The 27,011-nt window shown below is 39.1% G+C and overlaps 1 protein-coding gene across 3 annotated transcripts; it reads right to left on the minus strand.

Annotated features, from left to right (window-relative positions):
- On the minus strand, window positions 1–26,619 carry LOC126874715 (aquaporin AQPcic-like). 3 transcript variants are annotated; one of them, XM_050637068.1, is made up of 6 exons: window positions 26,388–26,619; window positions 20,451–20,611; window positions 8,132–8,319; window positions 4,161–4,304; window positions 1,604–2,048; window positions 1–548 (listed from the first exon to the last, which is right to left on the minus strand). In XM_050637068.1, exons 2-5 carry the CDS (start codon window positions 20,584–20,586, stop codon window positions 1,647–1,649), a joined length of 870 nt encoding a protein of 289 aa, XP_050493025.1. In that variant the 5' UTR covers window positions 20,587–20,611; window positions 26,388–26,619; the 3' UTR covers window positions 1–548; window positions 1,604–1,646. The 3 variants fall into 3 exon arrangements, with proteins under 3 accessions (XP_050493025.1, XP_050493024.1, XP_050493026.1); XM_050637067.1 differs by having other exon boundaries at window positions 20,451–20,615; window positions 26,388–26,608; XM_050637069.1 differs by lacking the exons at window positions 20,451–20,611; window positions 26,388–26,619 and adding an exon at window positions 8,438–8,532.
- Window positions 26,620–27,011: the final 392 nt, after the last annotated feature.

Consider the following 27,011-nt stretch of genomic DNA (forward strand, 5'->3'; position numbering starts at 1 on the left):
TTTCTTAAAACGTATCAAATTTATTTCTGCCTCTGCGTGCACACATCTCGATCGCTTTTGGCAAATTCTGAATTTCGTAATTTTAAAAACGCAATAGATCGAAGAATTCGATTCTTCCGTGACCTATCCATTCGATAAACGAGGCATTGAAAACAATCGGCAATCCTTTCCCGCGTTTTATTCACAGACAAAGAATTCTACGAACAATTTTCATTCTACGACGCTTCCCTCTCTTGTCTCCCTCTCGGAAACTTTCCATCGAAATTACGCGAAACTTTGCGCCGCGGTTCGGAAATTACGTACTTCGTAGAAAAATATACGTAAGAGGAGATGATATCGATCTAAGAAGAGAACGAATCGTTTGGGAAAATCGGTCTGCGCAACCGAGAAGTCCTTCTCGCCTCACGTTCCGCCAAGTTTCCGCCTCTTCTCGATCCTCGATCCTTTACTCGGCCCTGCGATCGTCCCCCACTTTCGGCTTCCGCGACACGATTAGGATTTCTCGCTCGAATTGTGAACTACGGACCATCTGAATACGATTCTGCTCGCTGAAACCAATAAGACAGTGGATTAACGTGGCTCCAACTATTTTCTCGCCGCCTCTTCCCCTCGGTCGTATCGATCAGTCGCGGAAAGTGAGATCGAGCGAACAGAGCGGAAACCGACCAAGACGAAAGAAATTTTCCAGCAATTCTCGATTCTATCTGTACGAAAGAGGACGACGAGAACTGTGAATCGTCGAATGCTGTGTGCGCGTTCGATGCTTGAGATGCTGGAGCGCGTGCGCTTGAATATGTCGTGCTCAAACGGATCTCGATACAAACCGTTGTTTACTTTGTCCTTTTATGTAGAAACGTACATGATAAACGACAAGTTTATTCCGAAAACGGCAGAAATCTCGCAGAATGAAAAGCGAGGATCATTTTCTCGTTCGAAGAACTGAAAACGGAAGATGCGTTAAAAATTGAATTCGGAGACCACATTCGTGTATGCAGTACGATGGCCGGCATTTTCAATAAATATTGCATTAATAAAGTAACTCTTAAGTATTACACGCTTTATTGTTACTCATAAAAGTGCGGCATATGTTTGCTTTTAACCACGAGATGGTCAAGCGCAGGCGTAGCCGGAAGAAATTCAAAGTGAATTCTCTCGAAAACGAAGCCTCGAATGAAAAAAATGTATTCCACGTTTTCGACTTATTTTTTCATGTACAATCACCCTCTCCACGGTTGTAGCATCGATATACATTGTGTATAAAATCAGCGCGACGGTTAATACGCCATATATATGTTCCCATACAACTACGTTCTCAAATAAAGAAATTATGAAATTGCCTCTATAATTAATTCAGACGATTAAGAAATTATCGCCAAAGAGTCGCTTCGGTTAACGCGTGAATAGATTCTTCCGCGTGACGATATCGAGTCTTGGAACGAAGAAATCGCACAAGTTACGAGTCGCCCTGTTATCATCCCGCGTTTGTCCTGCGGGAAACAAAACGTAGCAGGAGGCTAATCAGCGACAAGTTGGAACAAATGGACGCTCTACTATCGCTATTCGCTATTCCTAATAATCCCGATCCTGCAACTGCAAAACCTACCATCGCCATTCATCATCCTGCAGCACTGTTCCGACGTTGTCCGCTATTCAGACTCGGTAGTCTTGCAAAGAAACAGACATCGATACAGCAACGACGACACGATAGCGCCACCGATTGGACCAATCCAGAAGACCCAATGATTAGTCCAGTAGCCATTCCAGATGGCTGGACCTAGTGTCCTCGCCGGATTCAAACTGCAGCCAGTGTATGGGATGAAAATGAGACACAGGACGGTGATGCAGAAGCCAACTCTCATTGGTGCCGAGTCTGTGTTGGCGGCGTTTCGACAGTCCCATAGACCGCAAGCGAAGAAGACGAGAAGCCCAGTGGCCAAGACCTCCGCCATGGCACCCTGAAGAGTGGTCAGATCTGCGTGAATGTCCGTCATGCAGAAGGTGTCTCCTGCCCCCTGCGCGGTGTACATTAGCTGCACCGGTGTTATCACCTGCAGAGATCGAAGAATTCTGTATCGAAGAAGCTGGACGAGTTTCGATTGGGGTTCGATTTAACGCTAAAACTACCGACGTGTTGATCGAAATGTCGCATAAAATTGTTGTCACATTCAATGGCGGATTTAATCCTTTGCGGGCCCGAAGCTAATGATCACTTTGGGTCACCTTCGGCCCAGTCTTTCACCTTTCTAAAGCAAATTTATAAGATGCCACAAATGATTTTTGTTAAACCAATATGGAAATTGGTGAGGACACGATATTCGCTCAGGCTAGGTGAATATTAACTATGCAGAACTGCTGGCAGAAATTCAAGTGGAGGATTCGGTGGATTCTCGCGCAGCTTAGGAAACGCAACAATCCTGCTGGTCACTTTCGAATGGACCCATCGAGTCGTCGATGGGCGTCTCGAATATTCCAACAGCTATACGCGTTGATTCGACGAACGTTGTTTCAGCCGAGCCAAAATTCTTATCTCAGTCTTTGTAAACTGACAGATTTACATTTTTATATCGTATTTTATCCGATTGCGACAATCGTTCATTGACAATCGTTCGTTGATCTTTTTCACAAACACTTTTGGGGCCGCCATAGCGTCACTAGCGTCAAGGTAAATCCGCTCCTGACTAGATCCGTGTCGTACCATCGTATTATCGTGCATTGTTATAATTATCGTACGATCTTATTTATTACATATACAGGGTGATGCTAAAATAGGCCACCTAAATATCTCTGCTGTTATTGGTGACAGAACAGATGTGTGAAAGCAAAGATTGCACGATGTCGTGGAGCATATAATTTGATGTAAATAGTTCTTTGATAAATGGACGCGTAGAGGTCATACGAAGATCACTTTCGTTTTTTCAAATGGAACGATGTGCTTCTTTACGTACCATCTAGCGTGGCGTTTTAACACGCGTACAATGATCTGCACGTTGAAGAACATTCAAGGTCAATGAAAGTCAATTGCAAGAGAAAATGATATACTTCGTGTGAGCGATCCAACACATTGTTTTATGTAATGGCGATTTATTAACGTACCAGTGCACCACTGATGCTACGTAAAGAAACGTGTCATCCCGTCTGAAAAATCGAACTTGACCTTCGTACGACCTCCAACTATCAAACAACCATTTACACGAAATCACATGGCAATACCACGCAGATCTGGTTCGCACATTTCTCTTCTATCTGTTTCACCCTATATAATCCTCATTACAATTTATTTATTTACCGCATTATACAGGGTGGTTGGTAACTGGTGGTACAAGCGGAAAGGGGGTGATTCTACGCGAAAAAAGAAGTCGAAAATATACAATAAATATTTAAAAATTTAAAAATTTAAAAATTCAAAAATTCAAAAATTTAAAAATTTAAAAATTTAAAAATTCAAAAATTTAAAAATTTAAAAATTTAAAAATTCAAAAATTCAAAAATTTAAAAATTTAAAAATTTAAAAATTTAAAAATTTAAAAATTTAAAAAAATAACGTCAATCGAGACAACGATCTACAGTGAGATCCGTTATAACGAGACGCGATAAAGTGCACGCGTACCGAGCCAAAATTCAAAGTCGATTTTCTCGAAAACAAAGCCTCGAACGAAAAATTGTTATTCTATATTTTCGACTTCTTTTTTCGCCTAGAATCACCCCCTTTTCGCTTGTACCACCAGTTACCAACCACCCTGTATGTATACTATATATACATTTATTTGTATTGTAAATAATATTATCGATCGCGCGTACAATCACGCGGACTAGTCAAGAGCCAATCGACGGAAAAAGATCAGCAAATGGTGAACATTTCGAGTTCTACGCACTGAAAAATTGCCGACAAGACGCGCACGTACTTTGAACCTTGGTTTCTACGAATTTTACAAAACAGCAACGACACCAACGGTTGCTACGCAAACATATTTTTGTCCTTTGTATCTCGTGTCCTGTTAGTTAACGCAAATTGCATCCCGCACAATTTTTCATCGTAGCGAACACCTTGAACTATCGGCTTGGCAACTAAGTGATTGCGGATTTTGTCATTTAATGGCAATAATAAATGCCGCAATCACTTAGTACGGTAGTTGTAGCGCTAGTATCGAGCGATGATTTACCCTAATCAGACCGAAGCCTATCAGTCCACCGATACACTGGGAACAAATGTAGAGGAAGGTCATGGGCAGAGAGACTTTCCCTAGGATCAGAGCTGCCACTGTTATGGAGGGATTTATGTGCGCTCCACTGATGTGTCCAATACACTGGAAAGTAAAATAACACAGTGAGACAAGAAACATCAGGGAATATAAATATTCCTGCAGTTAAATATTCAATAATGAAGTAATTGCTAAATGCACGGCAGTGAACAGAAGAAAGTTTCAAATTTATACTCGTGTATAATAATTACGTTGCATCATAACTTTGCTGTACCGATAACACTCTTTGCTAGATTTCTATCACGCTGATAACAGTCATCTGCGTTACGTCTAATCGGTAATTTAATTGTTCTTGGCAATTGTAACACTTTCCTCTGCAATTATCGCGCGTTCTTGTGCTACTTTTTTCTTTCCACTTTCTATCGTCCTCCGCTGTAAGCGAACATCCTGGTATCTATTGGGTGGCAACTAAGTGACTGCGGATTTTGCCATTAAATGGTAATGGCAAAATCCGCAGTCACTTAGTTGCCAACCCAATTAGTAATAATTTGGATAATCAAAGGGAGTTTGCTATTTCTCTGACATAGTATAAACGATATATCGCGAGTATAATTAGAAAAGCGAAATTTCCGCATGTCAGCCTCGTGATTATGACGACGACCGAGCAAGAAACCAACGATGCGAGGACAAAGGAATTTTCGTTGCTGCACGACAGAAAGTAATAAATTCACGTATCGACTTTCTCGCTTGCAATTTGAATTGCCGCGGCAAGTAAAACAACCGAAATTGTAAATTTCGAAGAAATTGGCGAACTAGACGTTACGATAAATCAGTGAACCACTCTCGGTAAATTTTTATCATCGTTCGCTCGTTCCGTGGGTTGGTGGAAGCCACGAGCGGAGTCGAACACCGATAGAAAATGTATGAAATGGAACAGAGAGATGGCAGAGGCGTAAAAGGAAAAGTTGGAATAGAAAAGTGACAAGTCGGATAGAGATTCAAGAATTTACAAGCGTCAGCGTGATTGAAATCGAAGCTATTGCGAGTTCCCGGAAGTCTAAAGATAGAGTTTCAATCTAGTCGTTGACCCTCTGATTCCCTGTTTGGATTGGCTTGATTAGCAATTGTAAGCAGTGGATGAGTTTTAGAAGTGCCAAAAGCAAGAGGTTCGATCAAATCAACCTATCTGAACTTCATTAGCATCTGGTTTCTCGAGCAACGGAACTAGAATTAATTAGACTAACCCCGAATTAATTATAAGCCAGCGCGTGTATATCTGACGCATTGGCGAGTTGTTAAATTACGGAATAATTTATTAGCTAGAGCAACTGACAGCGTTAGTACCAAAGATACAAATAACGTAGCACAATCGATATTCTTTCGATCGATCGACGAGTGCAAATTTTTCTTCGGCTACCTTAGCTTTCACGTGGCAAGATAACTCTAAAAATGTGAAAATAGCTTTCCCACTATATATAATATGTTTAACTAGTATCCGGACAAGTAACTGGTCGATTTCTAGTAGCAGTATATCAATGAAATGTATATATATTAATTAGGTAACACTTTGATTGGCACGCGGAAATCACACGTTTCGCTCAGGACACCACGGGAGTATTTTCATTATTCAAAGCATATAATGGTAAAATAACAATAAGTTGACGATGTAAGGCAACGTTCCTCCCCGATGTACCGTTTATCTTATTGCTGGTCACGGGGATTACCGTGGCGCCTTGTTAACGGTTGATAGCGACATATTATAACAAGGCTTCGTTTACTTCAACAAACCATTCGCATTCGTTACTTCGTCGTAGGCAAAACGTGCAGAATATATCGTTGAAACGTGTAGAAGATATTAGTAAACAGTATTACGATTATCTTTATGATTTCGACGAAACGTTCGACTGAAATGGTGGAGGTAAAAGAAATTATGTTTCTGATAAACCAATGGTAGTGGTAGAATACAAGAGAGGAAAACGTGCTGTGGATTTATCGGATCGAACGATAGCATATTCTACGACACATAGAAGAACCCTCGAGTGGTGTACGAAATTAGCTTTAGAGTTACTGTTAAATACATCAATTTCAAACGCGATGATACTCCATAAACAAGCGACAACAACAAAAATCAAGGTATCAGATTTTAGAATGGCACTCGCAATGCACCTTACACGGTGCCATTCACCAGAGCCGTGAAATATCCTTATTCGACAAAGATCGCGACGCGAAATGCAGAGGAAAGAGGGGCAAGCGTACCTGGCGCGAAAATTTTGCAGAGAGTGCTATAAAATAATGTTAAACAGTTAGGATCAAAAATTGGTAAGAATCAGACCAAAAAGGCGACCACCTATCGTCCGGATTGTATCGATGAGCCACATTTATGTTCAAAGTGTTTTAACACGGTGCACCGTTAGATGCAACGTTTCTTCTCATTTCTTTTTATCGACGTTCTAATAAAAATGTTTAATCGTTCAATGGGGCACTTTTTGTTTCAAAGTATCTTCTATTTATCGGTTATATCGAAAATGCCCTAACTGTGAATTTTCATTCAATTTTTACAATCGTAAGAAGTTGAAGCGCGCTGGTCACCGATGACCCACGTGGCGTCACAGCAGAAACCGTGGCGGGTAATATATGACCCACGTGGCAGTCAAAGCGTTAACTGCGTTCGACGTGTACACGAGAGATTTCTAAAACTAAATTCCCCAGTTAACTGGTTGACGATGAACTAGGAAACATCTGTGGCGATTATAAAAATCGCTGCAATATTATTGATCGTCATATCTTGTAACGAATAAAGAAATGTTCGGCTACTTTTGAGCGATGACATACATATAATTTGTCAGCTACACGAAACAAAGAGTAGAGAAGATTGATGATATTATACGAGCATTGATCAATGAATTAATCAGTACGTTGGCAATCAAATTTTCCAAATGTCAGAATGTGGAATTAACCGTTTCTACCTGTGAATCGACTTATATACACGTACTGATAGAGACGTTAAGGAAATTACTGTGTATTTTTTATCGTCCAAGATACATTCGAATTGAAATTGAAAATAGTTTACAGAGGTAACAGTGTATACGTGAAATGACAATATATTTTTTCCTCGATTATACTCGTGTACGGTCTCCTCGGTTAAATATTGAATCAGGTGAAGAAAATCAAACTTCCTGACAGTGTTAAGAAACCTGTTTCAATCGTATAATTACAAATTCGACAAAAGTTACATAAGAAATAACGTAGTAAGACGTTGGTTAAACCTTGGATTTGTTTACTGCGTGGCGTCGATTCGATTGATCGTACGCAACGTGCATGAACTGCCTTTTGTTTCTCTAAAACATTGGCTGGCCAATTCACGTCGAACGTAATCCCGCGAATGTTGCGTCGCGTTCAAGCGAGCAGCACGACTTCACCACTTAACTATACCACGTTCTGTCCCAACGAAGAAACGTGTCGATTAATTTAGAAGCTCGCGCGTTATCATCGCGTCGAAATGACCGCTCTGCTCGCGTTATCTCGTTTGCACGCAGACAGCATACGAGTTCGTAAAATAGTCAGGAATCTGTCCGTAGTTGCTTTTATTCGTACGAGCGGGCCAACACCGTTACGCGAGAAACAGCCTCATAGCGTGGAGTTATCACCGAGCCAAGTTTCACTCTCCTAGACTCTTCTTTTCAGCCATTCGACGTTAAAACATACTGCACGTTCACGCACGGGCTGTTATCTGTCGATGATATTTTTCATTCCCAGCAAATGTATCCGAGCAGATAAGAAATGCACAGTAATTTTCCAGCGATCGTTACGACGTTACACGCGTTAACTTTTGTCGTCTGTGACGAAAGAAGCCCTGGTTTTGCATTTGACCTAACGACAAGCCAAGATGTGGCACGAAAACTCCGACTCACAGCCACTTTCCAGATGCTCACCTGTATAGCTATCATGGCACCTAGTCCAAAGGCCAGAGAGATCTGCATCACGTTCGGATGAACACCCAAGCTTCCGATACACCCTGTACATCCAACGAAGACCAGAATGGCGGTGCCGATCGCCTCGCTAACGGCAATGCACAGCGTCTTCCAGCCGGATGCATCCTCTCTCATCAAATTGCTCAGCCCTGTAACGAGACAAGAGGGAGAGAACTATGATTGCCTGTGAGAGATCGAGGGACCGGATCGACGCGACGGAGACGTGATTCACGATCGATCGGTGTGTCTTTTGTCATACGGTCTTACGCTAGCTGAACCTGCGAGGCAATTTTTGTAAGGAAAGTGGACGCACAGTCATTGCCAGAGACGCGGTCGTCGGATGACGCGGCGGAACTCCAGGCCATGTTCTGTCGATGGAAAAACAGCCGATCACAGGCCCGAAGGTGGCCGCCAATTGGAAGGAGAATGACGATACATCGATATCGGAATTGCTGCGATTCTGTCAACCCTTTCGCTGCTATTTCATTTTTGATTCTGTCAGTGCAGCCGAATTGCTCAATGCTCGATAACACGGTCATTTTACGATCATGGCAGCTTCTCGGTTTGGCCATAGACTACGTGGATATTTTTAGGTATTTGTAATAAATGGAATTTATTGAAATAGGAAATTTTCCTTAATTGAGTCTTTGACACGGCTGTAGGTCACTTTGTTTAGATGTTAGTACGAAGCAGAAAATTGTTCACGCGTCAGCATTGGATTCTAGGAATGACGTTACGTCCATAGGACTCCATAGAAATTTTTAGGTACTTGTAGTAAATGAAATTTATTGAAATAGGTAATTTCTCTTAGTTGGATCTTTGACAAAACTGTAGGTCACTTTGTTTAGTTGTTAAGAAGAAGCAGAGAATTGTTAACGTGTCAGCATTGTATTCTAGGAATGACGTTATGTCCATAGGACTGCATAGAAATTTGTAGGTATTTGTAGATAATTGGAAACATACAACGGATAGCATTCTTTGATAAAACGAATAAAACGATCAGATCCAATCAATGAATACATCAATTACAATAATGAACGCAGTGGTGTCCGAGTGCGTTCCGTAGCCACTGTATAGACGTGTTCAGCTCTGTTTCAATCCTTGCCAACGTAATCACGACTACGTCGTGACTCATTGCAGCGTAAATGAAATTTCAAAATATTTAATATAACGCGGGCAACTTCCGTGCTAAGAGTTGGAACGCTTTTAGCCGTCGTAAATTTAAAATTCCTCATAACAAGGTCTGTCTAATGGATCTAGGAATATGGTAATGGCAATGCTGACCGATATCGCTGGCGCCAAAGTAAACAGAGCCTCGGTTGGAATACAGATGTCAAGGAGATGGCTATCGGGCGAAGAAAGAGGTTTAACGAAGGGACTCGCGGTGAATGCATAATGAAGAGGGCAAGCGGGCAGGCAAAGGTGAACATTAGAGGCGGCACGAGCTGATATTCGAGCCGAACCGGAAGCCGGAATAACGCTGGCGAGCACGTGCGAGATTTTCTTGGCGCAACGAAGATCCACGCTCGATCGCCTGCAATTTTCTTAATTACGTCGGGGGCCTTCCCCTGGCTGCGACTCATTAGGGTAACCGCGAACGTGCACGCTCGATCGATGCCGCTTCCAGATGAAATTGCCCCTGAATCGCGCGAAATTTCATCCTTCCTGGCTGCCGAGTCTCTCTATTTCTGAATAGAACGTTAGACAGACGCGGAAACGAGATTAGAATTCCTGGAAGAAACCTAGTCGCCCTCCGGCTCTCAATAACAGCCATTTCGTTCCTGCACTTGGTTAAATTCTAGGTTATGTTACTTTTGCAACGTCCTGTAGATGCAACTGTGCGAATATGAGAATTTATCGGCAATCAAATTCGCATTTGGGTTATCGATGAAGCGAAAGTCTCGATGAAACTTGTTTAATTCGAGGGTTACGTCATTTTTGTAGCGTCCTGTAGATGAAGCTGCACGAACACGAGAATATATTGAAAACCTGATTTCCATTTGGCTTCCTAATAAGAGGTATTGTAAATCAAACTTGGTTACTTTAATAATTACATTACTTTTGTATCATCCTATGGATGAAACCGCGTGCAATGATTACAGGAATTTATTGGAAACTTAATCTGTATGTTTGGATTCCCAGTAAGAACTAGTCTGTGATCAAATCCTAAATTTTGACAAACCTCACTTTTGTACCAGCTAATAGATGAAATTATGCACATATTGAGAATCCAACTTACTGTCGATAAGTTTATTTAGATCTTAAACTGAACATGCAAATTTTGTATCATCCTATAGACTAAGCCTAGATACATAGCAAAATCACGAAAATATTCCCAGAACTTAACTTACCTATGAGCTTGCAAACCTTAAGCAATCCCTATACCGTAAGAAAAGCAACTTACTTTCGATATCCAAACAGGAGATGTCCTACCACCGAAGCTATTCCCATTTCACTTTTGTATAGCCCTGTACGAAAAAAGCGTCTATTCTACGCCTATGAAAATATACTAAAAACTCACCCATCGATAAATATTACCAAAGAATTTACGTCTTGACAGAATGCGTCATTAAATATTGAATTATGTAACTCAATACGTATACGATCGACTAATGAATTTAAAAATCGTTTATCAAATTCGTCCCCTGTGATCTTCAAACAGAAATATGTTATTTTTAATAGGAAACTGCAACGAGGCTTGTACGCTTGTGTTGAACGATTTGTAGGCTTGATTACAAGTGCTTCTGTTCTACTTATCGTGGATGCGAGCAGTAATCTCGGGTCACTGTTACGTATACGTGTGCCAGGATTGATAAAGCCGGTATCAGCGATGAAGAAATCAATAGCATAGGTCAAACGAGCAGTTTCTGAATAATCTTAAAAGATACAGGCGAAAAGTTTCGCTCGCGATGCAGCGATACATATATATTGCGTAATTTGTCTTCTTACGAAACCCAGCAGCATCGAATAATTTTTTATTAGATTCGTGTTTATCAAACATCCTCGTTTCTGGTATTTCCTAATTGCTAATGACAGAACAAAATTTTGCTATATCTTTCTAACGTTTCTTCTCGTTTTACATAGTCCAAAGAATATACGAAATGCACTTGTTTATTTGTAAATTAGCGAGGTTTTGTAGCTTCTGAGAAAAAAAAACGAATCATCGCCATCAAACTCAGGTAGCTCAGAGATGACGCACTGAGTGAATCACTCTATACATCTGTTCGTGTCACTCTTACCAATTATCCCCATAATTCCCTAGAATTTAGTATTTCATGAATCACCCGATACGCTTTAATAAGCTAACGCTCAGCTTCAACTTTCCACTCTCGAGGTATATAAGAGGAAAAAAATAAAAGGAAAATATCATATTGACATTAATGTTTCATTAGGTTTACTATCGTGATACTTTCGCGCGGAGAAAATGGCCGCCATAACCGTTACGGTGAACCATCAAAAATCGCCTAAGTAGCCTTAATGGCGTCAAACTTGGCAAAGTGCAGTTTCAAGTATCTCGCGATACATGTTTTATAACGTTGCGATACAAAGTCACAGTTTCGATGAAAGTTTCAAAACTGAAAGAAAGATACCTTTGAGGTTAGGTTTGGGCTAAACTCGAATTAGTTTGGTTCGGTTTGATTTGACTTTTAACTGGTTTCCAGTTGAGTTCAAATATGAGTCTAGGTCCTGACCATCGGAACGTATTGTCGCGTAAAACATATTTCTGAAAAAATCTAACAGGCCTCGTGTTCGTTACGCGCTCCTCAATTTTTCGACGGATCGTGATATGTCAAATTCTTCGCAAAATTACCGCGTATCGGTGTGTATAGGGTTAGACGGAGAATATGCGGAGGCACGTCTGCCCCAGAATTACGGCAGAGTTCTCGTGATTAACCGTGTGCCGGCCGGATATAATTAGAAGGCAACACGTGTCACGCACAATTTCCATTAGCGTCCCATCGAGAGTGACAGTGATCAGTCATTGACGTTTGCCACGGCTTTCAAGTACGATTCCATGTTGATGATAGCCTAATTATTGGGAAAGGATCGACTCTGGTGTTATTCATCTCTGTAGAGTGAGGTGCGTCAATCTGCACATTCACAGGGGACCGTTCTAAATAATTGCACTACTATCATGAATGAAATTTTACTTTAGTCTTTAAACTTATCACTTGTCAATTCATTGGCATCGCTATCATTGATATCGGTACTGATTGGTAAATTATTATACAAAAGTCGTGGTTATATTTCACCTTCCTTCAGCTGATTTATGGAAACCAGGTAAGGTAACCTATTAAGGAAAAAGAAACTAGAGTATCGATAAACAAATTTAGAGAAACCGGTTCTTAGATTCAATATGCCTAATGAATACGTTGATAAAATAACACAGGAAGGAGAAACATTTAATCACGTGGAAATCAAAATATACATTGAATAAAGTTAACGAAGTAAATATTTTGGTTCAGTGCTTGAAAGTGAATTCATTTTAGAACACTGTTCTAAGATGTTGCTGATATTATAATTGAATACTTTCGAAAAAATGTTTGTTACATAAAAGCGCGATGTAAGTCATGTCTTATAGAATGAGTCGTCGGATAATGGTGGCAACACGCTCTAACCGTTGTTGCAAATTTGAGTTAAGAATGAGGAAGTGCCTCTCTCACTTAGTGTTAGAACCAAAGTTCCCCTTTTCAGAGGATTGTGTATACAAGTTTGCGATGATATCTGGTGTCCATAATAGCAGAATTGCGAGGGATATAGGTGTTGCCGGTAATTACGATGAAAGTTACCTGCTCGTAATTAGGATTCGAGAAAGTAATAGTTCGTGATTTAGAAAAGAGTGAAAGGTTGATCGTCTACGTTTCGAGCATGAAACACGATAAGAAATGGCCAGTTTCCCCATAGCTTGCATCAATTAATATTTTATGGTGGTAATCAGCACGCCATCTGCTCTTAGTGAGAAGAATCATTAATCACTCGATAGTGTGGCTCGATAAAGAAGGAAATGGTTGCGTCGATAAAAAAACGTCACGATAGAAAGTTCGATAGCGATCGATTTTTCACTACGTAACGTATAAACGGTTAATTCGCGTGAAATGGGATGAAACCACCTTAATTTAACATTCACACGATCGTCAAGTACATTCAGGAATAGTTGTTGCCGACTTTTTCTACATCCATATTTCTAATTAATGTTCTGTGTTTATTGTAATAAAAAATTCATTATATTTCTTCAACTTGAAGTATATAATTAAATTCAAGTTCACAAAATCTTGATTTACACCATGATGATTTTCAAACCTACTAATTTTCTATATTTATTTGACATATTTTTTAAAGAACCTGATTATCTTATCTTTTTGCCAATGTTTTACGTAGATTAGAAGATGTATCGTTATCTCTAATGAAGATATTCCATAATAAAATTAAATACTTCATTAATTGAATTTTAGGTTAGGTCATGTCCAAGATTCCAACATGGTTCTGACCGCTACTTCTTAGGGCTCACTTTTGCATCACTCTGTATATAAAGCTCCGTGTTTATAAGAACTTATTGACAACTTAACGTACTTTTGGATTTCTAATAAGAACAACTTTTAATCAAATCTGTTTAAATATCGATTTACATTACATTTGCATCGTCCTGTAAACTAGATTCCACGTCTAGGAGAATTTATTGAAAAGCTAACCTATCTCCGAATGTTTTGCATAGATTAAGAAAATGTAGCGTTGTATCGCGTGATTTACGAGCTGGCCGGTGTTAAATATCTCGATACGCTCGAAACTGAAACAATAGAGTTCCTCTCGAATTAATAGCGTGCCGAGAGACTGGAGTAGAAAGCGCGCGCGGAATTAATTTCTGTCTCGCCGCAGTTTAGTCGTTCCTCGGCCCATATAGCTCGCGATTCGACGAGAGCACGCGCGAAAGCTCCCAAGATCGAGGACTACTTCTTGCTCGAGCGTTCCACGCTCCAATTAACGTCGCCTCCGCGCTTTCCGCAACACGTTCACCCCGACCATCTCTTCACTCGACAAATTCTCCAAATATCTAGATAAGAAAAAAACTTGCTGTCGTCAAATTTCATCGATTAGCCGATTCTGATTCGCTTTATCTGATATTTCATTTGGTTTCCCTTTAAATGATAACGGATGATTAAGTTTAGATCTTTAATAAAAAAAAAAAAAACTTGACAAATGTGTGTAAACAGAAAACGATTGGGAGACGAAATTTTATTGTAAAAAGCATTTGAAGCAATTGGATTAGGTTTGAACTAAGTTTGAGTTCGTTTGATGGGGTTGAGTCAGGTTTGAATTAGTTTTAGCGATTGAGTTTGAGATAAATTTGATTTAATTAAGCTCGAGTGTTAATAGACTTAAAAGTTTAGTGTAGATTAGTCAATTGCTACGTTTGTTTGAAAATAATTGAAGCGATTTGATTAAGTTTCACTTAGATTCGAATTAAGTTGGAATCAGTTTGATTATGTTTGGGATAAGATTTAAAAATTCCGTTTAATCTTTGTTCGAGTACAATACAAGATCAGTTTTGAATTAACTTGCAATGAAAACGAGTCAAGTTCTATTTAATTAAAAAAAAAACATTCAAACCATTGAAATCTCGAAATCATCAAAATCCTCGTACATTTATATAAAAGTGCCTGATACGAGTGCTTATGTTTGCGTTCACAAGGAACTATCATGTTGTACATAATTTGAAAAATACTTCTTATCGATTACCATATCTCGCGAGTCACGAATATATTAATTAACTCTACCGGTCACCTTTTCTGAAAATTACGCGATTGGGCTAGCCGATAAGTTTTGTCTCTTCGTCGCTTCGATCGTCGTGCCATCGCCAATTAATCTCACGAATTCTACTACACAGCTACAACAGTTACACGTGCGACATTGAGCCAAGTTGGCAGTGAACGTCCACTGACCGCTCTCCAAAACGACACAATTCCCACTCTTTCTCTCTTTCACACGCTTCATTAACTGGTGTCTAATAGAACCGTATCACGTACCCACCATAATAACAGAAAAATTGCTTTTCACCTTAAGTCCTTCTTTACTGAAGTCTCGTGCTCAAAGAGTTCGTTTCTTCCCCAATTTACTATATTGTAATGCAATTTAACACTTTACCGACCGATAGCCGACTAATCGGATTTTTGTCGCCAACGCTTATCGACCGATAGCCTATTAATCAGCTCTTTATCGCCGACAATCTTTTTCACTATTCGAACAGTAATTTGTTATTTGGTACTAAGGTGTCTTGCTCAGTCGCGTCAGTTGCGTTGCTTTGTAAGCTGCCAAGCGGTTTTATACCAATTCGAAAAACTTGCCGTTCGCGATGAACGAAAACAATGGTATTGGAGAGTCTAAACCGAAACAGAGCCGGCGCCAGGGAGAATCCGCGCCTGAGCTGCCGGTTGGACGTGCGTATGCTGTTGTACCGCTAGGGGTCAGTAAAGTGTTGAGATATGTAAATATCCACAGCATCAATCAGGTTACTTCACTGCCTTGCTAATGATAAGGGTGTACCATAACTCATGGGACCCATTTCACAGGAGGCACAAGAACGTGTGTGCTACCTGTCCTCGTTTCAAAGTCATGTAGCCATTTTCGCGTTTCATTAATTCGCGACTGACTTACTTACCGCTCGGTCTGTCCGCAAGCTCGCGACCGTCGTATCAAAGAATTTCGCAACGTTCCAAAAATTCCAGGTGTATAGTACTTATCCAACTCCTACGAAGATAAGTAGCTGCGAATTATGGAAACACAAAAATGGCTCTAACTTGGAAACTAGAACAGACAGCACACATGTTCATACGGACCTCTTTCGTCGTTCTTGTGTCTCCTGAAATGGGTGCCTCATGTTACGCGCGCCAATTTTTGTAAACCTGACTGTCTCGCGGGTACCTGGGTTCCTCAAATGCTTAGTTGAAGTCTCTAGCCCTATAAATATCCACATGACGCATATCTGGCTGCGCATGAAAGGCTCGTTGCAGTTACTCGTACAACCTAATGCTCAAAGTTGGAATTAGTTAAGTTGGCTTTGATCTTCTGCCAATTTACTACATTACGATATGCTTTAGGCTGCATAAACTGTTCGCAAAACACACGTTCCTGCACACGACAAACACTCGTTACGCTGGTTATCGCGATTTCTTGCTCAAAGACAGTACTAACGAGATTAGGATTCGCCGCTCTGCCAGTCACGCTTACACGCATCGCGTCTAACTTTCTACACGGGCCATTTTCAACGACGCTGAACGCCTCGTAAAGACCAGTTTTCACCGGAAAAATACGTTTCAGGATCCCTGCGTGTTTATTAGCCGAGTTTGCAAGCGCAGATGACGAAGGAACAGGGCACTCGGATGTATTGCAGGTAGAGATCTCATGGGATTTCGCTTATCGAGGACTCTTACGGGCCGGAAAGAAAGTTGCGCGCGAAAGTATCTGGAACGTGGAAAACGAGGGAAATCACGGCGATTATATCGGCTCGATATCGTGGCGCCCCTATGGCCACGTTGTTTCGTGTGATTTGCGTTTCGCAAGTGGGACAGTCGTGAGAACACGATTCGTAAATGCTTGGCTAAATCAGGCCAGGCAATCAAACTGGCGAAGGTGTATCTTCAGGGTGGGAACCTTTCGTTTCTGTGCTAGTGTCTTTAGATTTCTCGTTTTCACCGGCGAGTCCAATTTCTTCGCGTTTGTCTTCTTCAAGGGGAACAGAACGATGTTGCAATGTGGTCAATCGTTGTTTCATACCTTTCGATCTTTCTTAACAAAATATTCATCGTATAATTGGATGGCGGTGGAAGTTCCTTGGAATTTTATTACATTTTCTAAAAGATTACTTTGCAAAACCAACGAATTCGCGTAATATGAAAAGAAGAATATTCGTTCTTGATCACTGCGATGTAACTGCAACGAAGATTCGGATTAGAAAATTTGTAGTTTATATTGTATCATAATTGTAGTTTTAAAGTTGACGTGTAGTCGAAAAAGTTACGGACGATAGAAAAAAAGGAGGGTTTCAAAGAGAAAATTACACGACACGCAGAGAAACATATTATACTCTTGTGTATTTGACTTTTCGGTGACCTTGAAATCTTCCGTGAAGTCAACGTTACAATTTTTAAAAGGAGACCTTCGTCTTTTATCACATGTTTTTGTAGCTGACATCCAGAACTTTTCAAAATAAACACGTGCCTTCCGCACCGTTCTTCACCAGAGGTTTCAAGATCGTCTCAAGGTGAAATACACAAGAGTACATCTACCTCGATATCGTGGGAATTTCGTTCGACACATTTTTTTCTACCGTTCGTATTTTTCGAGATATTTGAGCGGTTTCAGGACACACTGCAAACACAAATTGTTGTTATCAACATGATAAAAGGTATCTAGTATACTGTTACTAAAAACCCACGTTCCAGTTATAAACTTTCTTTCGACCACAGCTGTACAAGTCTAATGAAATTACAACGCCGTGGGCTTCGTGAGACGCGGGATGACCCTCTTTAGAAAGGTTTTTGTATAGAAATGGTTACTAAAATTTCTCATTCGACAGTATGCCAAACCACGTCATTTTTCGTAACGTCAATTCCATCAATTTCTGACTATTAGAACGTGTTATAGTTTGCAGTCTTGGAAAGATCAATTAACATGTGAACGAACGTGTAATTCTTTCGTTTCAGTCAGTTAAAGTAATTAGCGAGCAATGAATTTTTCTTGCCGCGTAGAACCTCTTTTTTCACGTGTTAATTCGACGTATTAATTGGTAACTTGTGACTGCATAGTTTCCCTAGTAACAGTGGTTGAATTGTGCAAGAGGGAAATTAGCACGATTAGCCTTCAGCTTCCATAACGGTGCTTGCAGAAACCAGGTTCGAATCTGCTTACTCGACGTGCAAACCATGTGGTTTTTGCCATCGTGAGAAAGGACAAGGTATTCTTGACCTTTCTCGAAAGCCAGTTTCATGGAATCGCGTTCACGTTCCATTTCTCGAAAATAAAATCTCGAATTTCGAATAATAAAATCTTTTAACCTCCATGATGCTAGCGACAGACGATATTGTTTAATTAATTAGACGTTAAAAATGTCTAAGCCTGAACAGCAGATCTACTTTCGTGGAAATATAATGAGACAGAGACGAAGTAACTATTCGATTTAATAGCTGAAACAATTTGCGAGTGTTCGTCATTAGTCTCGGGCGACTGGTAATAACACGATGCTAATTATCTCACACTATGTCACTATGACACGCAATAGCAGGAATAGAGCCATCTTCCGGGTTATTGTTCGTCGTAGACTTATTGAAACTTCAACACGTGTAAATATAATTCACCTGCTGTCCTTTAAGCTGCTGCATGGAAATTCGACGTGCAAATACAAAGGTTATGAAGATATTAAGGAACGAATTCGTCCTGGTGATATTCAATGCAATCTAGTAACATTTAGGGGCAAATCCTAGAAACTTTTATGGGAACTAACTGAATAATAAAATTGTTGGTAATTTCCTTCGGATAATAAGAATAACATTATTTCTTAGCAGAGTGTAGTTGATTTTTCGATTGGAAAAAAACAACTAAATGTGCAAAATAAGCATAAGTGACTAAAGTTTCGTAAAGAACTATACGAGTAGATACGATCGTCGTGAAGCTTTTTAAGACCGAAGTTTCTTTAGACACGGGGAAAAATTCATTCTTGCCAATTGTTAGTAATAAAAACGTATCGTTTCCGATGTTTCGTAAGGGAAATGTAACGCATTCAAATTTCTAGCCAATTTACCAAATAAAGCGTCTATAATGCGGGTGTAAACCGGTTAAACAGTACGAATAATGTGTTGATCAAGGCGGAAAAATAATAGTAAGCTATCACAATTTCACGAAGAAATAAACGAAGAACCGAAACGTGCACTTAATCTCTCTTAAACAATATCAATAACTCTTACCTAGTTATTTAATCTAGTTATCTTTCCCATTCGAAAAAGAAACTGGATCAGAAAACCGTGAAAATATCGTCTGTAATACGTTGCTTCGAGCAACGTGTTTCTAGCAAATAATAAATTACCAAAAGTTGACGAAAAACTATCAAAGTATAATCGTTGTGAACCTTCTTTGAACAACGATAATTCCTCTACGTCGATCTAGTTATTCGTTCCGTGGCAAAAAAAAACTAGACTTGGAAAAATACCACGTAATGTCGATATTTTCTCGTCTATAAGATGCTGTTTTCAGCAACGTGGATCACCTATGCAAATTATTTGATCGTTCTTCCCGATCATAGAATAGAACATCTGTTGCGCGCTGAACACAAGCAGAGCCTACCGATCACTCGGTGGTCACGGGTTTCGTTTCACGTGATGCAGTTTCCGGTCGATCACGAGATCTCTGGTAACCCGATTTCCTGAAATGCACGTCGCGTCGCCGGTACTTTCTTTTCTTTCACCCGAGGGGAACCGGTGCCAGCGAGCACCTTTCTACGCGGTACGATCGAATTTTTATCCACCAGGCCGCCTAGTGGAATTCCATGGCGAAGCAATGCAACCGGCAACCCACCAGACCCAGTCGAATCGTCCTTTCGTCTCTTTTTCTTTCTTTTCTTTTTTTTCTTTTCTTTTTTTCCACGCGTCGCGTTTTAATCATCAGGTGAACGAACTTTTGCGGAATCGAAACTTTCGTCGTCGCGCCGCTCGCTTACATTCTCATTAAAAGGAACGTTTAGTTTCACGATAGAACTATATATATATATATATCATCATTCTATTCTTTACGATTTATTATTCTATATAGCATATTTTAGCATTGCACGTTATGCTTTGTATCGCTGAGAAACGAAATTGTTAATTTATAACTAGACTGATATTGTTATTCTATCGGATAAATTCTACATTCTAATTATTCTTAAGCCTATTCATTTAGGCAAAACACATATTCCAAGCATTGTTCGTATAAAATAGCACATTGCTTTCGCTTGTTCTTATTTGATTATTAACGCCGTTTCAGCCGTGTTCCATTGTAACGTGGAATCTACACGCCGAGTATTGTCCAAATTTGTACATTTTTTATATGCAATGTAATTTGACTAATCTTTCGGTATTCGTCGATTTTGATGAACTTCGCGAAAGCGTTATGCGAAAAAAGAAGATATCTAAAGAGATACAAAGAGGTAAGAAAAATAGCAGAGATAAATTTCCAACGAGTATATAAAAATTCACCGTCTCTTTATAAATTAACAATGAAAATCCGTTAATAATGAAAAAGAGAGCAGACTCACATGGTATTTTGAACTTCTTCGTGGCAGTCTGTATGCTGGAGCTCGGATTGAACGGGATGCCAACGCTTTTCGATTTTCCCGCTGTACTGGCGGTGATCGCACCAGTCTGTATTATCGAGATGCCAGTTTGCTCCATGTCTCACGAACTGGTCCACGTCAATCTGCCTGCCCGTTAAAAAATTCAACGTTCATTTCATCGATAGAACTGGTCGAGTTTAAAGGGAAGAAAAATAGGAATTCTTTCTTAGCGGCTATCTACGAGTAATTTTGTTTATTTTTACAAATGGGAAATAATTTGTCCCGGGAATTTGTCAATAGCCATCCCATCGAACTCAAAGAAACAATTAAGAGAAAGGAAGGACAAAATAGGAGATCTTCTTTCAGCAGTATCCATAAATGATTTTGTTCGTTTCTACAAAATAGGAGACATTTTAATCCGTAATTTCGTCAGTAGCCATTTCGTCGAATTGTTAGAAATAGAGCAACGAAAGAAGAAATAGAAATTCTTTTTTCAGAAGTGTCTATGAATAATATCGTTCATTTCTACAAAATAGGAGACATTTTAATCCGTAATTTGTCGGTGTACATTTCATCGAATTGTTAGAAATAGAGCAACGAAAGAAGAAATAGAAATTCTTTTTTCAGAAGTGTTCATCCATAATATCGTTCATTTCTACAAAATAGGAGATATTTTAATCCGTAATTTGTCAGTGTACATTTCGTCGAATTGTTAGAAATAGAGCAACGAAAGAAGAAATAGGAATTCTTCTTTAAGAAGTATTCATCGACAATATCGTTCGTTTCTACAAATGGAAAATATTTTGACTAGGAATTTGTCAGCAACCGTCTCGTCGAATTGCAAGGAATAAATAAAAGAAAAGAAAAAATAGAAATTCTTCTTTCCACTTGTAGTTTCGTTCGTTTCTACAAATGGAAGATATATTTTGTCGCGAAATTTCTCAGTGGCCGTCCCATCGAATTTCAACAAACAATCAAGAGAAAGTGAGAGAAAAATAGGAATTATTTTTTCAAAAATATCTATGAATAATTTAATTCGTTTTTGCAAAGAGGAAGCATTTTGATACGTAATTTGTCAATAACGATCTCGATGAATAAATTTAAAGAAACAAGGGATGGAGGGGAAGGATAGAGAAATGGAAATTGTTTTTAAAAAGCATCCATGAATAATTCTATTTATTTCTATAAATAGGAAATATCTGGATGCGGAATTTGTCAGTAGCGACTGAAACACAATGGTAAACGCGTCGTTTTTCGATTTCGTTATCAGCGAGTTCGGAGACGCGTGTATAAGTGGGACGGGATCGTAAATCGCGGCTGACAGAACTGTGAAAAACGCGAGAAATAAGGCGGACGGCTGTAAATCGTTGGGAAGCGGCGCTTTTCTCGCGTCGTAACATCGAATTGATAAAGAGACACAGGTACTGTACGTTTCCTGTTTTCGCAAACCCATTCACTCTACAAAAAATGAAAGTTTACTATACGTTTCAAAGATTACATCTACTATTTTTCATTGATTTCGTACTCACAAATTTCCTATTTATAAAGAAATTTGACGAAGAAAGCAATCTCAAAGGAAAGAGAACACCCAATTTTCTTTCCTCCTCTTTTTCCTCGTATCTCGAATTTTTATTGGATAAACGACAGTAAATATTTTGAAAACCTGGTACTATGGTGTTTGTATTTCACCTTTTTCCACTTCGTTTGATATATTATGCGATTGCTGTTCGTAGCTAATTTATTGGATTGGCAATTAAGCGATTGCGGATTTTATCATTATCACCTAGTTAGGTAAGTAATAAAGTAAAGTAAAGTAAAAAAAATGCAAGTTTAGCAAGTAAACAAAAAATAGAAATTACCATTAAATAATTATGAATTTAATATTTTATAAAATTTAATATATATATATATATGTATGTATAATTTCTTAATTTATAAATATTATATTTATATAAATATTGTAGGTAATGTAATTTTTTATATGAAAGAAAATAATGTTAGTAATTAAATACAGGTATATTAAATTAATAAAATTTGAATTATTTAAACCTAATTAGATGGTAATGACAAAATCCGCAATCACTTAGTTGCCAACGCAATATTATTTCCTATCGTCAGAAACAGACCGCAGCTGTACACTTTTGCATTTCCATTCTACCCCTATCTTTATGTTTGTCTGAACAGCGATCAAAAGAATTGAAGCTAAATACAAATTTACAATGCTCCATCTAGCAAATATCGCAGTACGTAGCCCGGATATTTGACATATCCTCGCGCGTTATGTGCATCTTGTGAATATTCGTGTCGTTGAACTCTTCAAAAACTCAGAAATATTCGCGTAACAAATTGAAACGATATAACGTGCTGGATCGTTTGAATTTCAGCGTATCAATTAGTTGCGCTTTGGCTGGCTGAGTTTGCTTACCCGAACGTCACTGTTTGTATTTTCTTATTCGAATTACGCGAACGAAAAATAACAGGTTGCAAGGAAAGTCAACGAGTTCCTATTATTATGAACCGCGATTATATAAACTGTCCGCCGACAAGTTCAATTAAACGTAGTTCTGCCGTGTTCTAACGATAAAACTCGAAGAATTCTTTCGATGAAAGAAACTCGAAGAAAGTGGCAAAAGCTCGACGAAAAGACCGCCACTGCGTGTCGAGTTTACCGCCGCATTGTAACGATGACTTTGACGAAACGATAGAAAGTGCGGGTCGTATGATCGAAACAGAAAGCAATTAATTAGCAATCTACCGTACCAGTGACACTTTGACGACGCGGATAATTAAATTGCACAGGCCGAAATTCAGGTAGTCTAATTGATATCGAATTCTACCATTGTGCCAAGGCTAATTGACGTTAAAGGGCACGTTATCGTTGCGTTTCCATTAACCGGCTAATTATACCACGGCAGAAAGATAGAGTCTCGGTCACGCGTTATCGACAGATCGAAACTTGCCGTTCATGGTGTTAAACGGGAAAATTCGGATCGTTTCGCTTCGTCGTTTCACACACAGTGGCTCGCCAAAGTATTTCAACGATTAACGTAGGAAGCTTCGAAGCTTCAAAGAAAAAAGAAAAAAAAAAAAAGAAAATAAAGGAAGAAAGACTCGCGAAGTTACGATTCTACGTAAGTCTTTCCGAATCTGCGTTGCGACTTTTTCCGAACATAAAATGTCGATAACGTTGTCCTGAAAGTTTCTTTCGTTTTGCGAGGAAACAATAGATGCATGAAGTATCTTTTGTTTTATATCGTTTTATTGGATTACGTACGATCCATTCTGTTCAAATAGAACAGAAATCGTTGCGCATCTGTTATTTTCTTATAAAATTAATTTCTCCTAAAATTTCTTATAAAATGTTATAGTTATGTGTATAGATTAGATTGCCCTAAAAGTTTCTCTCGTTTTATAAGTAAACGATAGATGCGCAGTATCTTTAGTTTCATATTATTTCGTTGGATTACGTACGATCCATTCTGTTCCAGTAGAACAAAAATCGTCGTGCGTCTGTTATTTTCATACAAAAGAAAAGAAACTTCTGCCACGGCCTGATGTATACGAATTTTGCTATATGTTTGTCGTATTACATCATACGTGGTATATTTTTGTATAGAAGATGAAGATAGTGAAACGTCTTAATCGCGTAGGGAGATCAATAAAAATTATTATCATTATTATGATTATTCAAATCAGGATACCGGTTAGATCATTTAAAGAGTAAAGTCCACTTCCATTCATAAAAATACGAATTTGCACGAACGTCTGCCAACTACATATTAATAAACCTCGACAAAAATTTTACTTTCCCCATCTTCGACACTCGTCGTACGTATAAGCTGGCTATACATGGTGTGTAGTAATTTTTGAATAAATTTGTGTCTGCAACTATTGTATACATTTCCTGATTAAATTTCACCAATATTATTACGATAGTCGTATCTCGTTGCAATGTTAATGCAATTTCAATATGCATCCGTGTAGGTATATTATAAATTATTATTTATAATATACCATTCATATAACATCATACGGTGTATAATACATTGAACAACCATAATTTACTCATCAAACATTTCTACACGTTGCAATATATTTTGCACAACGTACGTAACTTATTCATAAGAGGTGGAAAGTTTCCACAAATGTTCAACTGTTTGGCTGCATTATCGTAGAATTGCATGCTCCGTGCAATCAAAATCAAGTGGAGCGATCGATAATCCTGATTTAATCCCCGGCCAAGGATCTCACGATAAGGATGTAATCTTTGTGTGGCGCGTTGTAAACATCGGAGTAGTTGGTAATCGAAAATTCCTATACGTACACACGTATCTGAAGTTTAACGTACAACCGTGACCAAACTATGGATTAATCGTCTTGGATATTCCTCTTTTAGCGATTTCAGGTGTTCTTGCTTCGAATTCCGATTAAAATACAAATAATTCTTCCTTTCTCCTCTCGTTTCAATTTAATTCTCGTATTTGCGAGATTTGATTCGTTTTATCGACTGGTTTAAATTTCGATTGAAATTTTTACGAGAACTTTTGCGTATTCAAGTCGAAGCTCGGGCTTCTACGTTTTATCTCGATTCGAATCGACGTTTCTACGTTTCGATCGAAATAAAAAAAAAAAAAAAAAAAAAAGGGAGGGGGAAATCTCCATATTTCGATGTAAACTCAAGTGCCCAATGTCAACGATCCACGCTTCGTAACGAAATCATTATCTTCCGTGCCCATCGAAATTCAAATTCAAATCTGCGAACTGTTAGAAATTTCTGAACGAGAATTTCGAACTTCCGCGTTTCACGGCTGGAAAAAATCATCGTGCAACGATCGTGATCGTAGGTAATCGTATAATACGCAAAGATAAGCAAAGTATACGAAACGTAGTTTGGGAGCAAAAATAAGAGACAACGTAGTGGAAATAAATTCTTCAAGTACGAAATGTTTACGCAAAAATATAAATATTAATTTCAATTATTTAGTAAATAATCTACGTGCCACAAAATTGGGCAAAATTTGATTCTATGAAATTTCTTATTTTAATGAAAATCATTTAAAAACGAAAAATAATAAAAATAATTTATCTGTTATTGCTAATTTGCAAGTTAAATTTTATTTCCCACTTGCATCTAATCGACGAACAAATGATAATCTATAAACGAATAATTTTTCCTCCTGTCTTATCTATTTCCATTTGTTTATTAATTTGATGGTTAATTAACCAGACCGCAGTTGACACTTGCTCATAAAACTACTCGCTTTTCGAACGAATTGTTCGCAAGTATATTTGATCTTGGCCTATTCATAGTAATCAACAGACGTGTTATTGACAATCCCAAATTCCAATACACAATACTCTCTCTCTCTCTCTCTCTCTCTCTCCCTCATTGAACTGTTACCTACGTGTAAAAATAGATTATCTTACACATCGATAAGCAATAAATAAAAATAAATAAAAAGTAAACTGACATTCCAAAATAACACTTAATTTCATTGTTTCAAGTAACGCACTCGAGCTCGTCCAAATAACGGACAATCCTTCCCCTTCTTCGACTGACCTGCTCCATAACAAATCACTGTCCATTGAAACAACTGTCTACGTGTAAATTTCTTCAACAATAGCCTCGACATTGACTATAAAACTGCACGATAACCAAGACCAGTATACGGCAAAAAATAGTAGCAGTTTGATGTTCAACTTGCTCGAAAATGAAAAATCTACCTCCACTAGCTGCTCTCGCTTAGACCTGTCCCGCTTATTTCTATCCCTCGCCTTTATACAGCGTACCGATTATTATTCTAATATTCACCGGACGAGATCGATTTTCTACCGAAATTCCACTCGTTCCATCAGCTTAATAGAAACGCGTGTATGGGAATAAAAATTCGCAGTCCGGTTCTGCATAAAGTGACTCACGCTGAGACGAAGATCGATCAGCTGTGCTCCACCTCGTGTTACGTTGCGAGCAGGGAGAAGAGAGGAGCACGTGGTGTTTCTCGCGGTCACTCGGCCGAAGCTTGACAATATGACACCTGGACAAAAAGCGGCGGTTGGACTTGCGCGATTCGGCACAGCGTCGTAATGTCGCGTGGCTTCAACCAGACTGAATCGGCTCGCGACTCGCTTCTACCTCTATATGTAGAATCTCCTCCTCTGGCAGGCACTCTGGCTCCCGTTACTTCTGCCAAATCGATGCCAACCGACCGACATAGTTTCTCATCCTTTCGGACGGTACTCCCCTCGGACAATGCCATTCTTTCTCCGTAGCCAGCAAACGGATTCTGTGCCTTCTTTCGCGCGTCTTGCTCTTCCCGCGTGTTGATGAACGCGCGGCGTACTGCGAGCAAAGTTGGCGCGATTATTGCATTGGCAACTAAGTGATTAGTTGCCAAGGTAAGGTTGCCAAAGAGTAGGTCAGCGATTTGTTTGTTTATTTATTCGTCGGTATAATCCAAGATGGTTCGTCGTTAATAAACGATAACGTTATCGATGATCAGGTTGTCCGAAAAGTGTCTTTCTTTCTCAGACACGTAACCACGC

Source organism: Bombus huntii, chromosome 16 (genome assembly GCF_024542735.1).
Source record: "Bombus huntii isolate Logan2020A chromosome 16, iyBomHunt1.1, whole genome shotgun sequence".
Classification (NCBI taxonomy): domain Eukaryota; kingdom Metazoa; phylum Arthropoda; class Insecta; order Hymenoptera; family Apidae; genus Bombus; species Bombus huntii.

What these genes read in the sequence shown, in the direction of transcription:
- LOC126874715 (XM_050637068.1), bottom strand. Translation starts at nt 20,586, where the DNA reads ATGGAGCAAACTGGCATCTCGATAATACAGACTGGTGCGATCACCGCC. An exon ending in GAAGAAGTTCAAAATACCAT is followed by an intron (nt 8,320 to 20,450) that starts GTGAGTCTGCTC and finishes GTCTCGTTACAG; the next exon opens with GGCTGAGCAATTTGATGAGA. An exon ending in TAGGCTTCGGTCTGATTAGG is followed by an intron (nt 2,049 to 4,160) that starts GTAAATCATCGC and finishes CGATCTCTGCAG; the next exon opens with GTGATAACACCGGTGCAGCT.